The sequence below is a fragment of the Sphaeramia orbicularis genome, chromosome 14, assembly GCF_902148855.1.
Source record: "Sphaeramia orbicularis chromosome 14, fSphaOr1.1, whole genome shotgun sequence".
Taxonomy (NCBI): domain Eukaryota; kingdom Metazoa; phylum Chordata; class Actinopteri; order Kurtiformes; family Apogonidae; genus Sphaeramia; species Sphaeramia orbicularis.
In genome coordinates this window covers 13,544,120-13,558,951 of record NC_043970.1, presented here as the reverse complement: position 1 = coordinate 13,558,951, position 14,832 = coordinate 13,544,120, and the positions used below count along the sequence as shown (strand labels likewise).

At 40.7% G+C, this 14,832-nt stretch overlaps 1 protein-coding gene across 8 annotated transcripts in view; it reads right to left on the bottom strand.

The window, feature by feature from the left end:
- Nucleotides 1–8,131, bottom strand: part of gabra1 (gamma-aminobutyric acid type A receptor subunit alpha1) — a 52,847-nt gene extending 44,716 nt beyond the window's left edge. Inside the window, exons 1-3 of one of the 8 annotated variants that reach the window (XM_030153849.1) lie at nucleotides 7,930–8,131; nucleotides 5,567–5,672; nucleotides 1,341–1,444 (exon numbers count right to left, since the gene is read on the bottom strand). In XM_030153849.1, coding sequence (XP_030009709.1) covers nucleotides 1,341–1,444; nucleotides 5,567–5,672; nucleotides 7,930–7,954 — 235 coding nt within the window. In that variant the 5' untranslated portion in view covers nucleotides 7,955–8,131. Of the gene's footprint in view, nucleotides 1–1,340; nucleotides 1,445–5,566; nucleotides 5,676–6,527; nucleotides 6,686–7,153; nucleotides 7,557–7,929 lie in introns of those variants that run through there. The other 7 variants (XM_030153848.1, XM_030153850.1, XM_030153852.1 and 4 more) reach the window with 7 other exon arrangements.
- Nucleotides 8,132–14,832: the final 6,701 nt, after the last annotated feature.

The window sequence follows — 14,832 nt, the reverse complement described above, 5'->3', positions numbered from 1 at the left end:
AAATTCATCCCGGAGGCTAAACTGGACCCTTTGGTGGGCAAGATTTTGACCTCTGTTTTAAATTTTTTTAAATCCAATTCAATGGTTTTAAAAACAGAGCTGTGTTTTGTCACCTATCCTGTTCTCTGCCTACACCAACAGCATCACCGGTAGCAGGGAAGGACTGAGACCTTTTAAATATGCAGACGACATAGCCTTGGTGGCATGTATCACTGACACCCAAGCCCTGGCACGGTACCGGCAGAAGGTCCTCACCCTGGTCCAAACCTTTGCTGAAAGTTCATCAGAGCTCGACACTGCGAAAACTAAAGAGCTATGCTGTGGATCCTCAGGGTAAAGACCAGATCTGTTCCAAACCCAGAAGATCCAGGGTCTATGTGTGGAGCAGATGCAAAGTTTTAATATCTTGGGACAGATTAACACCTGTCTGTCCTTTGTACATCACGCAGACTCCGTCTAAATAAAGGCACAACAGTGTCTCCACCTGCTCAGGAAGCTCAGTTCTTCAAACATCTGCAAAGACATTTTAACCTTCGTTTCTAAATCCCTCATCAAATCCATCCTCACCTCTAACATCTCAAGCTGGTTCAACTTCTTCACCATCAAACACAAAACAAAACTATCCCAAACAATAAATCAGGTGTAAAGTCACTCAAAAAGCCCAACCCCCTCAATGTGAACTGTATAGACGCTCAGAGATGAAGAAAGCCACCTTCATCACTGAGGACCCCTCCCATCCCCTCCACCGCTCCCTCATGCTGCAGCCATCAGGCAGACGCTACAGAACCCCACTGACCGGGAAAAACATCTACAAAAAATATTTCATCCCCTCCACAATAGCTGCACTTAACAACACAAAATAGACTGCACTGTGTTTTTAGTGTTTTTATGTGTCTGACTTGTTTTTATCTATTGTACTGTGTTTTTGATTGTGTGGGGGTGTTTTTAATGCTGAGTGTGGTTTTTAAACTTTGTCTTACCGCCGTAACAAAAGAGAAATTTTGTTTTTTTTACTTGAAACAGACAATGATGTTATCTATCTGTCTAAAGCAGTAGACAGCAGTTTGAAAAGGGACACACTTCATGAAACCACATCAACTGTGTGAGAATTCACAGTTAAATGAAAGAAGAAGATGATGGTTTATACTGCAATATTTTCACATTATAACATGGAAATCTGACAGCTGCATGGAAACCCACCTACATAGCATTTAGTCCTTCACTTTGGATATTATCCTGTTTGGCTATGTGGATGATAATCCGTAGGGGGTCACTCAGCACATATTTGAATATTTATAGTAAGCAAAACAAAATACACTGAGTGACTTAGACTTACTGACCTCCCAGTCCTGGCCTGAGGCGATTGTCGTAGCCATCCAGAAGGCTGTCTAAGATCTTGGTGAACACTGTAGTGTTACCGTCGTTAGCCGCTTCATCTGTCAGGCTGGCAAAGCAAAGAATCAGATTTAAAGTCTTAACTAGAATCCAAAATAACATTAAAATCTGACAAAACAATAAGAACAGAGTCGTCAACGGCATGAAAAATATCTGAAAAAGAGAACCGTTGCCCTCACAGGACAGCACTTTTAAATTACACAAGGATAGAATGCACAGTAAATCGCGTTCTAGAAAAAAGGACACACGTGACAACATACATCTGCTGGCTTCTACGACAATGACTCTTTGCTGTACATATCGATTCACAGTGTGTGACCCATCTACAAGTGCTTGTGTTATTTTCAGCTGCTGGGCATGTGGGGCTACTGTATGTTCCTGTAATGTACATCCATAACAGGCACAATCTCACAAAGAGAGAGAGAATAGAGAACTCACAATACATTATTTATACATTAATGTGGTCTTTTAGACCACAACGGCCTTTCTAAAATGTGCTGTTTGATCAGCACGAAACAAAATTCTTGCAGCAATGCCAAAAATGCTTACAATCAGTAATTGTGCAAGCAGTGTTTGCAGCACTTCAACGCATAAATATTTCAACACACACATAATCAGGAATATGCCGCTAATTACATGTATTACATTCCATTTCAGGCAAGATGCGACGAGAATATTTAGTGACTATGTGCGTTTGTGTGCATATGTGTTTGCATACCCTATCATAGTAAATGCATTCAATGTATTTTAGGCTTAGGATTGTTGCATATATACAAGTCTGTGTACACTCTCATGCATACTATATGTTTGCGCTGATAATCATCAGATAAACGTGCGTAGAAAATTATTGTATGCCACTAAGCAATCACCGCCCTGTGTTCTTTTTATGCCAGTAGCCGCCCATACTGGTTTGATTGCATGCTAAATAAACAGCAAGTGTTTGGAAACAAGCTCTGCTAGCTGAACAGCTCCAAGGAGAGGGAGAGGTCATCAAGATTAGTTAGCGGAGACCTGCAAAGGGAGTGAAGAAGACGTAGGAGGGACAGTGGGAGGAACATGAGAGGAAAACTCTAAAGAAACGGCTAAGAAGAGAAGAAAAGATGGAGATAGCAGAGATAGAAGAGGGGGAGAGATAAAAGCCGGTATAAAAAGGTTGGGAAAAGGTAAAGATGCTCTTATGTGAAAATGGGGAATGGAGTTGAGAGACGCAGCTCAAATTCAAAGCAGTGGGATTGAAGCAGAATCCAGTGCTTTACATGTGTGCTTCTTAACATTTCATGTGCTAAATAAGGATGCTTCATCCGTGCTACAAATGGATTTATATAAAAGAGTTAACATGCCTCTCTCTGCCACCAGTTACTCGTCATTCAAAATGTCCTTCTGTCTGCCAATAAACATCATCATCTGAGACCCAAAGCAGGCTTTTTAAACAGCAGAAACTGTGATGAACGCTTTTGTGTTTGCAGTGGTGTCAGAGGCAACAGCACTGAAACCCACGAATTCAAAACAATAATTAATGGGTGTTGTTAGCGTCGGGGGAGCCAATTATATGTAAGGAAGCATAGACTACATCTAATGAATGTCAGCTAATAAAATTTAAAAAACAACTTTGTCTCTCATGCCTTTTTAAAATTCTTACTTTCCGCGTTAATATTGCGTAGGCATTTTGAAACTATTCATACCGGCATTTCAAACAAACTCGGAGACCTTTTGGTTTGCGATTCTCTCTGCATATTTCCCACTGACGGAAAACAACAAAGAATGCAAAGTTCACTAACATCAATGAAAATACATGCTCACAATTTTTTAATTAGCACTGAATGTAATGGTAAAATCCCACTTTTTAAAAAATTCAATTCCTTTTTGATTTTTTTCAATGATCTAATCAGGTTTATTTCACCTGAATTCAACATACTGAGCAATCTTAAGCTTTTTACTCTTCAGGGATAGACAGAATGATGCTTTTTTTTTTTTTTTCACGTAGACATTTTTTACAGTGTATGAGAAATGTGGGTGGTGGCAGCGGCGGTGGTGTTGAGAGGTTAGGGTTGTATGTCAACGAAAAAGAAACTAAAACGGAGAGGAAGAAGGGTGCTGTGGAAGAATACACATGTTTATCAGCCAGGGGCCACTTCCTCATAAAACATTGTACACCATCCCCATCTACAGGTCATCTTAACAGCAACAGTGCCGCTCACACTCACTCTGCCAGTGTCTCTCTGTCCTTTTCTCACTCCATTTGACTATTCTGAGCTCTCTCTCTCTCTCTCTCTCTCTCTTTCACACACTCGTCATATTCGGATATCTAATTATAAGGCAATTTATTTCGTTGGCAACATACTGTAAGAGAGTGTTAGGTCTCTCTGATTACCGTGTCCTGTTGAAATCCCCCAAGGTGTGTGTGTGAGTGTGTGTATGTGTGTGTAAATGTGTGTGTTTGCAGGAGAGAGTGAGAGCGAGAGGGAGACAGAGTGTGTGTGAATCTGTATTTCACTTCAAAAAGGCGACTAGATTATACAGTAAATCTCTGGGTGATAATTGCCCTGCAGTTTGCAGTGACAGTTCCTCACTAAAGTAATCAGTATTTTTTTTACATTTTCTCTAATGTGCCCAATGCGTAGCACATCACACACAGTAAATCAGACCCTGAACTGGCCAGTCAGTTCATCTCAAACCTAAACAACAGTCATGATTAATCAGCTGGATCAAATGAGTGTGCTTCCCATTGTTGCAGTGCATCATATATTTAACAGGCCTGAATCCATCTGTGCTTTGCAATAAAGCTATCTCAAATGTACTGTTTCATGCAAGTACATACATGTGTTTGATGCTTATGTTCTGTTAATGACAAAAAAAAACAACAAAAAAAAACAGCCGGACCATATTAACCTCACCAACTACCGGTGACAAACCTACTGAATTATTCACATGCAGAAAAGTCTCCCCAGGATTCTTAAGAAGACCAACAAAAGCATAAGAGCCCACATGCAGTTGCAACAGCTGCAGAAATGTCCCTTTGACATTGCTTGTTTTACATAAGTTGAATGGTTATATGGCTGCATGTTTATTTGGGGTTCAATGTCAGATTTATCCACATTATTCCATTAAGAAGTGGCGTCAGATTATGAGGCTTTGAGCTATATAAGCTATACAAGGATGGTGGCCTCGCATTTAAATCATGAGGGAATCAATGCATTTGCAGTCACATGACAGCGCATGTTACAGTTGTCATCTCATATCCACTCACTCTTACTCGTTTCTACTCGAAGAGACTGCTTCTGGTTGGGTGACATCTGACACCTTAGTGTTGACATTGAGAAGGGTATCTTTACATTCCCCTCGCTATGCCTACAGCCACTGTCAAAAAACACATGTGCAAGCAGCTGTAGCAAATACCACGGTGCAGCACACATCATCAACTGCACGCAGCCTTTATCTGTAAGCTGATAAATTTAAATTTATTGTTGTCCCACAAGACTAGTGAACCACAAAGAACTGTGGTAACATAGATAGTGGCTATTTTGGTGCCTTGTCTCCTCTCTGCGGTGTACTTCTTATTACCTCTATGCAATTATAAGCATGGTGGTGTCCTGTGGGGATGCCCCAGTTACAACCAGAGTGGATATGCTTTGTAAGATTGTAACCCAAAAAAAACCAACCAATGGGGGGAAAAAGACAAAAAAAAAAAAAAAAAAAGCTCAGCAGGTGAACAAATGGTTGCCCTCCTTGGTTGGCTGATTGCCTGGCTGCCTGACTGACTGACTTACTGACATATTTACGTGTCAGTGGACCAGTTAGCTGATAAGCAGTGAAACATATCACAGCATGGAACCGCATTAAAAGATAATCATCCTTTTCAACAAAATCAATATTTGGCTTAATGTTTGGAGACTGTTGTGACCTTAGAACATCGCAGTCCAAAAGAGATTATCTCCAAATGTTATGCGACACAACCAATGGGAAGTAGGCAATAATTTCATATACAATATTAATGATTTACCTTGTCTGAAATGTAAAAGGTTTAAAAATGTGTTTTAAGCAAGTTGTCAAGAACCGTATCCATGATTTGTTTGGGTTGTGTGAGGATTTTATACATGGATAAGGAAATATCAGGTGTCCCAATGTGACGCACAACAACACAATGCATTTGTAAGTCAAAGTTCATCCTTACCTTTTCCCACCCAGTACAACATCGGCGATAAGCAAGCAAGCCCACAGCAGACACAGAAAGGCCGTCCTGCTCCGTCCACACATAGTTGCAATATGAGGACCTTTCACTGCTGGAGGTCACACAGAGAGAATGATCCACATTACTAACACATACAGTATGAATCACTATGTCAAAGACTTCATCAAATCAAGTATCAATAAATATGCAAATGTGCTCAGAGAGCTGCTAACTTGGAGATGGGGGCTGGGAGGAAAGCTTTGTTCCTTTATGGAGGTTCTTTTTGGCCCTTATCATCTCTCACAGATTCAATGACAGCACATGAATCAAACCAAATGACCCTGCCACATGCATTGAGCCATCACATGCCACTTCACATACGCACCCCTTAAAGATTTTACATCATCATTGTGAATTAGGTGTCACGTTGACAGAGACATACTCTACAGCCTAACTATGAAGGAGACCGCTGAAATAGCTGCTCAGCAATTCGACGATCCAAACCTGACCCATTGCTCATACGACTTTCAGAACCGTCACTCAGTACACATGCATAGGGCACAGCCTGCAGATGGATTGTATGACAATTAACAATAAAATCCAAGGTAACACATCATCGGCCATAGAACACCCCGTGTGAGCTTGTAGCACCTGTATACAGCCTCCTCTAATACCCTGCAATGTGAAACGCGGCGGTACCGCAATATCAAACCAAATCCCCTAAAATAAGAGCATTTGCTTCCTCCTCAATCACTAAGCCATGATGTCAGCCAGGTCATAAAGTATGTAAGCAATAGCCTGCGCTATGGTGAATGCAAAACATAATGTCCACAATCACGATACGTTTTTAATCGACGTGTCTAAAAGTGAATCGTATACTTGTTAAAAGCGCAAAACCACTATTTCACCAACGGCCACCAAATTCTTCCAATGAAATAACGCCTACATACAAGACGATACCTACTTGCTTGTGATGTTCCAAGGTGCACTGAGAGCGGATGGGAGTCGGAGGGCATACAATGCCCTGTTAAAATGAAATAAAAATAAAATAAATCCTTTGGTTGACAAGGATTTGATAAAGCAGGGATGATGCAGATTAACGAATGGAGGAGAAAATCCCGCACCAGCACACTTTCTAAGTTATTCAAAGGAAATGCCTCTCTCTCCTCGACATTATATGAATAAATTTAGACTGATGAGAAATTTAGCATGCAACTGGCATCCCTTTTAATGCTGGTCTGAATACATGCATGGCGATCCAATTCGTGCGTGGCGGAGTAATTAAGCAAATGTGCGTTGATGCCGTTTTATTCGGAGCGCTGTCCGTGGTGCTGAAAGCAGGTTGCCTCCTGTTAGGAAAAAAAAAAAAAAAAAAAAAAAAACCTCAAACAGCTCCCGTTTGCCATAAAATGCACCTTAAACGGTCCTAATTTCGACGGCAACTCCCCCCTTCTCGCAATAAAACTCGTCTTTGATTCTAGCGGTGTCCAGCAACACAAACCATCGCACTCTAAATACGAGTGTTACTCCCTTCTGTCTTTCTTCAGCCTGATAAAAAGGGCGAGAAAATTGAGGAAAAAAATCACTTACAGCAGATGAGTCGGGGTATATTCGTTGTCCGCTCCCTATATCCTCAAACTTTTTGTGAATATCTTTTCTAGCCGGACTGAATGAGAAAAATCCTCTGTGATCTCAGATCTGACGAATTTTAGCTTGAGGCTGGAGAAGCGGCTGCTGACGATATGCGCAGGTCTCTCTCACTGTTCATTGGTGGTGCTGTAGTGAGTTGAACTCTCTCAGTCTGTCAGCAACACAAATGTTCTCAACTAACAAATATTGACTATGTACTGACCTGTCAATTTATTATAAACCTTATAGCTCATAGATTATCCCAGGAGACCAAATGCATCGAAATCAGATTGCGTCCAAGCGCAGTCCATTTTATTTTAGAATCGGCTGTACCAACCTAATATAAAGACTAGCCCGTCCATTTTATATGCAGCACAATTTAACTTCCACCACTGTCGCCCTAATCTCTTTACAGTGCCTGCTAAATAAAAATCCTCTTAGATTTGCAACTGGAATCCCTTGTTTCCCTCTCGTCGCGCTTTCTCTCGTCTTTCACCCTGACTCCTGCGTTTTCATTTTCAAGGAGATAGAATTTGAAATCATCAGAAATAGTCTCGCGAAAACAGCACAGGCTAAGATGTGTTATGGCCAAGAACTGCAAATGTAAAATGCACAGTAAGTTCCTTAAATGAAGCAACAAAACCTCACAAGACGCAAGGATTACACGGTTCGGAAACGCGCGCACACATGCAAGGAAAAGACACCTCCAAATGTTTAAGAAAATCGTGTTCCCTCACCAGCTTGCATTGAAGAGTAGAGCATCTCTGCAATAAAATCTCCCTCGAACCACTCACCGTCTCCTAAAAGCCCACGTTTCGCATCGAGACAACAGCACTGTGTCTCTGTTTACAGCCAAATATTCTGCTGCTAGAGCCGCGCCACTCCAGACTGAGCACAGAACGGCGAGGAGCGCTGAGCTGCGTGCATCTGCAAGGGGAAGGAAAAAAAAAAAAAAAAAAAAAAAAAAGGCTGATGATACCCAGCGTATATTTTTGTAGTCATCTGCGTATTTCAAGTTAAACTACAAATCAGAAGACATTTTTATCACCAAGGACTACGGCAGGAGGGCTTGGAGGAAAACAAGGGCATTCTTATGGCCAGTTTATTCACATCAGAGTTAATTTATGATCGCCTAAGCAACCTATAAACCCCAGCTGTTGATTTGGGGATGCTTTTGATACAAGAACAACTCATTTTTTTTACGCCTCCAGTTTGACTGTTTTTTTTTTTTTTTTTTTTTTTTTCTTCTTTTCCCATCACAGCAGGCAGAGTGAGCTGGCAGTGTAGTCACGTCAGTCTGGTCTGCACTGCAACATTTCCTCTGTCAGTGTGTGTATGCGTGTGTTGCCTCCTCACGCGTGGTTAAAGTAGTGCATGCGCGTGATTAATTATGAGGGACATCAAGGGATTACATCTATCTATCTATCTATCTATCTATCTATCTATCTATCTATCTATCTATCTATCTATCTATCTATCTATCTATCTATCTATCTATCTATCTATCTATTCCTTAATAAAACTCTACACACTCTAACAAGGTGATAATGTTTGACAAGGACCCTTCTCCCCTTCTCCCCCCTCCCTCTACACGCACTGTTCTCATTTCCAACTCATAACCTGATGCAGCAGGTGCACGCGCGTGTTTTAATAATAATAATAATAATAATAATGATCGTAATAATGATGATGAAAAGCCTCCGCATGCAGCAGCTCCAGTGGTGAACGCAATTGGAACGCAAGTGCAAACTGCTTCTTTTTCTCACAAACCCAGACGCCACCGCTGCATGTGACTCGAGTTGCCTGTCCGCGCGTGCACGTGCGGGCATGCATAACCAACACGTGCCCGGGGCGCGTGCGTGCGTCGGGTTGCAGCGCACGACCGGGACGCGGCTCTCAGGAGAAGAAGAAGAAGAAGAAGAAGAAATAAGTGTCACTCGCCTCTTTTCCCCTCCTTCACGTTTTTATAACCGTCAGTTCTGCAACGAAGAGGGGAGAATTTCTCCAGCGAATACAGGCAGCTTCACAAAAAAAAAAAAAAAAAAAAAAAGATGAAGAAGAAGAAGAAAAAAAAAAAAACGATGCACGTGATCAATTAAAACCCATTCTCGGTGATGGCGCTCAAACAAACAGCGGCAAAACAAAGGCGACTTCCAGCTCACAGTTCCATCTCCGAGCAGGTGATGGGGACGGATAGTGGGGATAAAGTGTGCGCGTGCGTCCACGCATGTACGCGCGCGTGTGTGTACGGCTAAACGGAGTGAGATGGATGACGGTAATTTAGGTGAAAGATGTGCAGGTTATGGGGAAATAATCACTCGCTGTGAACAGTGCTTTTGAATTTCAGAAAAGAAGGGATGTTGACGAACTACGCCCCCTCCCTTGTGTTTCCATCACGTTGCTAAATTCGTCTCGTTTAACATAAACTGTGGTGGTAAACTGTCACTCAGACACAGTGTGTGTGTGTGTGTGTGTGTGTGTGTGTGGTGGAGTTTTTCATATGTCACTTAGCCCACATTAACACACTGTGCACTCAGGGTGGTTCTGCTGTGGAAGAACACTGATTATTGGCCTTTAACTGTGGAAAACAGAGTGTTTCTCATCATCTCTTTTTGTTTCCACTCAAGTGCTTTATTTTAGTTTTTAAACACGTGCTCCATTTATGCAGTGTGTATTCAGTGGTTTTTTTTTTTGTTTTTTTTTTCCTTGAGTGCATTCCATTCCTGAATATGTGAGTGTGCTCTAATAGCCGTATTAAAACTGGTTATTCAAACTTTACTTTATCATAGTGTGTTCATGTGTGGACATTTGCTCTGTGGGGTCGTATTGTCCAGTAAAAAGCACTTAAAGTACTAGGATTGTTGTCTCTCTAAAGGAAAAGTGGCCCTTTGAGGACTAAAGACCCGTGCTGACCTCTTTTTAGTTTAGTGCTTTTTCTAAAATAATTGTGGCATGATCTCAGCAACCCCCTGTACACACACACATGTACGCACGCACACACACACACACATACACACACGCACACACTCACACTCATGTCCCTTTTCAACCCTGGTGCACAAGTGAACAAAAAGCAGTTGATCTTTTGGTATATGTCCAGATGTACGTATAAAGGGATAAAACAGAAAAAGGTAAAAGGGGTGGTTTTAAGCAGTTTTTTTATGTGGGCACCTGTGAGCACATCACAGGGGCCATTGTTTTTCATGAAGCTGATGATGTAATACATATGGAAATTCCCAAAGCAGTGTGAGGCTTTCTACTCATGGACTATTTTTTTTTTTTTGCCAGAGGCGTATTTTAGCCCCGGTTGGGTCAAGGGTCCCTTCTTGATGATAAGGTCACTCTTAACTACCCTCTGTCTAGTGGGCAACAGCAGGCAGGCCAGACAGCACTCCCCTCTGTCCCCTAAAAACTGACGCTATACGGCAGGAAGGAGAGAGAGGAGAAGCACTTCAGTACAATTAATGCATCAAAGCTTGATTTGCACTTACCTTTTTTGCTCTTTGTGCTGCTGGGTCTCAGAGGGCCGGTGTGTTTAAAACTCTGTTACAGTCCTGCCTCTCCAACCTTGACTCAGGAACTAGTGTCTCATTTCCAACCAACATAGTGGTTCATTTCTCATCAACCAAATGGGGCACTTTGACTTTCCACTGGTGGATCAGTCAGTAGAAATATTCTACAGTGTACATATATTATTAAGAGTCTTCATTTGTCAGTATATAGATCACATGGTTAGACATGCCCCACACGCTGAAACTGACCTCCTGCATTTAACCCATCAGCACAACATGCAGGAACACACCACACACTGCAGACTATTAGCAGGGGGCTTGCTATATCAAGCGCCCGGGGAGCAAATGGGAGGTTAAGTGCCTTGCTCAAGGGACTCAAGGGCCAACAACTTTCTGCCTGTCCAGGGAATTGAACCGACGACCCTTCGGTCACAAGCCGACTCTCCATCTTTATAGTTTGTGTATAGAACCAAGAAAAAGGTTGCCAGAATAATATGTTGCTGTTTTTGCTTTATGTGTAATCTCAAGGCTTCTGAATCAAGAAAAAAGGTTACATTTTTACATTTCTGCAACTTTGAACTGTTTAGACATTGAAAACACTTGGTTAGGTTTGAAAAAAGATACTAGAGAAGGACTAAACACAGAAGAAGTCTGCAGAGGAGTGATATAAAAAATGGCTGTTAGTTAGTGGTGTCTTTTTCTAACAGTGACTGCTTTTGTCCTTGGTTGCAAAGTCTTGGATCTAGTGATACTGCAATACTGAAATCTCTGATACCAGATCTTTACACTCTAGAATTGATTCACAAATCAAAATACTGATACTTTTGATAATTTGGTCATTTGAGGTAATGTATATCCGGAAAGTAGTTAAACTAGTGGGATTTTGTCCAAATGTTACACAATTGGTGGGAACTACTTCTCCTTCCACCTGGTTAAGTGTGTACTGCGTCATGCTTCTCAGTCAGTCAACTCTGACTCATTCAGTCTTCACTGAGTAAAAAATGGAACAATCTAAAGGGAAAAACAGTAAATATGCTGTTGTTTCTGAACAAAAACTTGTGAATGAGGAAAAGTGTCGGTGTTGGATGCTTTTGTTGAAGTGTTACATGTTCAGTATTTTTGTGTTTCATGTTAACACATTCATGTAATGTGAAATAATATGCAAGTTTTCATTTTTATAATAGTTCTTAATAATTAAACAATAAATACTCTCATGTCTTATATTCTGTATGAAGTTCTGATTTGAAATACACTTTTTTTTTCCCCAGACATTAAGAGTATTTGTACAAAGTATCGGTATTGGATCGTTATCACTGATACCAGCCTGAATTTTACTCGGCATCGGATCAGAAAGAAAATCTGTGGTATCGAACATCACCACTTGGATCCACCGCAGCAGCATATACATATATCTAGACACATGTTCTAGGCCACAGGTGTCAAACATGTGGCCCGGGGGCCAAAACCGGCCCGCCAAAGGGTCCAACCTGGCCCGTGGGATGAATTTATGAGTACACTGAAGATATCAACAATCAATGGTGTTAAAATCATTTTAGCTCATTTCAATCTAAAATGGGTCAGACCAGTAAAACACTATCATAATAACCTAGAATTAAAGAAAACCACACATTTCTCTCTTTGTTTTTGTTTAAAAAAGGTAAAATTACACAAAAATGTTTACATTTACAGACTAGCCTTTTACAAAAAAAATTTCAATAACCTGAAATGTCTTAAGAGAAGTATGTAGAATTTTACCAATATTCTGTCTGTTACTACAGGTTTTGTGTATTTGTAGATGCACTGTGATCTGTAAGTTATGATGCACATGTATAAATGATAAAATAAAGTGTAATATTGCTAAAATTGCACTTATTTTTCTTAAGAATTTTCAGGTTGTTCATAGTTGTTCATGTTATGTTCAAGTCAAATTTGTAGATGTAACATTTTCATTATGGAATTTGACTTTTTTCACTCAAAAACGCAGAGAAAACTTGGTGTTGACATTATTCATCAGTTCTTATTATATTATTTATATTATTTTACAGTACTGGTCTGGCCCACTTTAGATCATCTTAGTCTGTATGTGGCCCCTGAACTCAAATGAGTTTGACACCCCTGTTCTAGGCTAACAAACATTGAGATCATTTGTAGTGAAATCCATTCATTTTTCTGGTGACTGGTCAGTATCACAGCAGTATCAAACCAGTGAAGATGAAGACAAAGGTGGCAGCAGACTGGATCTCAATGCATGACCAGCTAAAGCTGCAGGGTGCGGTACTTTTGTTTTTGGCAAAAATTCAATAATTACCTTTCAGCATTTTGTAATTTAAGTGGTCTGGGAGGAAACAAGACTAATGCATGAACACCTGTCTGTGTGTTAGGGCTATAGAAAATCTACCTTGTGTCAGGGGGTTTGTTCTGCTTATAGGTGTTTTCAGACAGGTAGGGGGTTAAATATGTGAATGACAGCTGTAATTACCTTGACTCCACTGCTGTATACTCTGTAGCTCATCACAGATGTCTGGAAGAGTGGCCTCGCTTCTCCACAGCGGTGCAAAAACAGCATCAGGTCTTCTCTATTTATATTTCATCTTTTGATTTAGATAGAGCTGCAGAAAAAGGCGTGCATTTTGAAATCCTACCCTGTAGCTTTAATGACGGTTAAAGACAACACCGGTACCTGCACCAGTGAGTACACGGCCTTAATTATGTCATGTCAGACAGTACACTATGACTGCCATTCTCCGTGGCTGCACTCCATAGATCCTATTCTGCAGGGCATTAACAGTTAGGCGCCTCTGTCAGTTGTCCCGAAGAATAAATCAGCCTGTTCCAGAAGACAAAAGGGCGCTTTCCCACTATGAGCTGTTCTCTGCAATCAGCCATAAGCTCTCCTCTGACTCACTGTTTCAGTCCAGTGAGACGTGCACGTACACACAGGTAGTCATATGCAATCACACTCATACCTACTGATAACCAACGCTGATAGACATCACAGACCTGTACACTCAAACATACTGTGCAGCGCAATGACACGCAGCACATTTTATATTCTCAAACACAGATATATATCAGCATATGCAATTGGAGCTGAAAAAGGTTCTAGTAAACATTACACGATGACAAGATTACACATTTTACTCGGTGCTACACTGATGTTAAGTGTCTCTCACTGCCTGGGATTCCATTTTTATTGTGTTACAGGAAAGGATTTCATGGTTAAGCACCAAAAAAAAAATCTAAAGCAATTAATGCACCGAGATCCAGCCCAGTGAATTTTAGTCAAATGAAGGATTATTTTTTAACAAGTGCTGCCATCAAAACAAACACATGAATCACTCAATCCATTCCCACATGATGTATTGTGTTACAACCTGTTGGCAGGATAGAGCAAACCTGTCATTATTGACGTAAACAAATATTTAACAGCACTGAGAAATATAAATAATGGTAGCATGTGTAATCAAAGCACAGTCATTTAAGAGTCCTGGTTATGTTCTAAATCTGGATTGAAAGTTCAGGAGCAGGAATGAGTTATTTTTAAAAGGGCGAAAACAGTTATTTTAGCACCACATTTTGTCTTGCAAAGTAATATTATTTTTGATTCGACAATATCCTCCAAGACTGATTCATCACATTTTAAATAACCTCCGCTCTTATGTGATCTTTTCTTTATCTGCTTTAAATTCAACATTCATTATCCTACCTGGAAATACTATGTGTGCTCTGTTGGTGAAATGTGAGTGGGTTTGCAAGTTACTTGTGGATGTCAAAGAAGGGTTTTTTTTTTTTTTTTTTTTCTTTGTTTGTTTGTTTTCTCTATACACCAAAATGTAGTTTGAGATGCTTTTATTCCATTATCTCTGCTCTAAAGGCTGCACTCTGTTTGCTCTGTTGGTTCCTTTGTGCTGTCTGTGCTTGCAATTTCTACTGCACCTATATATAAAGGGATGCATGAAGGTATTTTTCAAGTCACTTCAGTGCAGTTTTCTTGGAGTCAGCCTCTGGTGGCCACTAAAAGAACTGCACCCCAAGGCACTTTGGCACTGTTTCCAGAGTAACTGAGCCTGTAGCAGTTAAATAAAGTGACACCAGACTCCAGTGTCACTCAGATACCTCTACAGTACA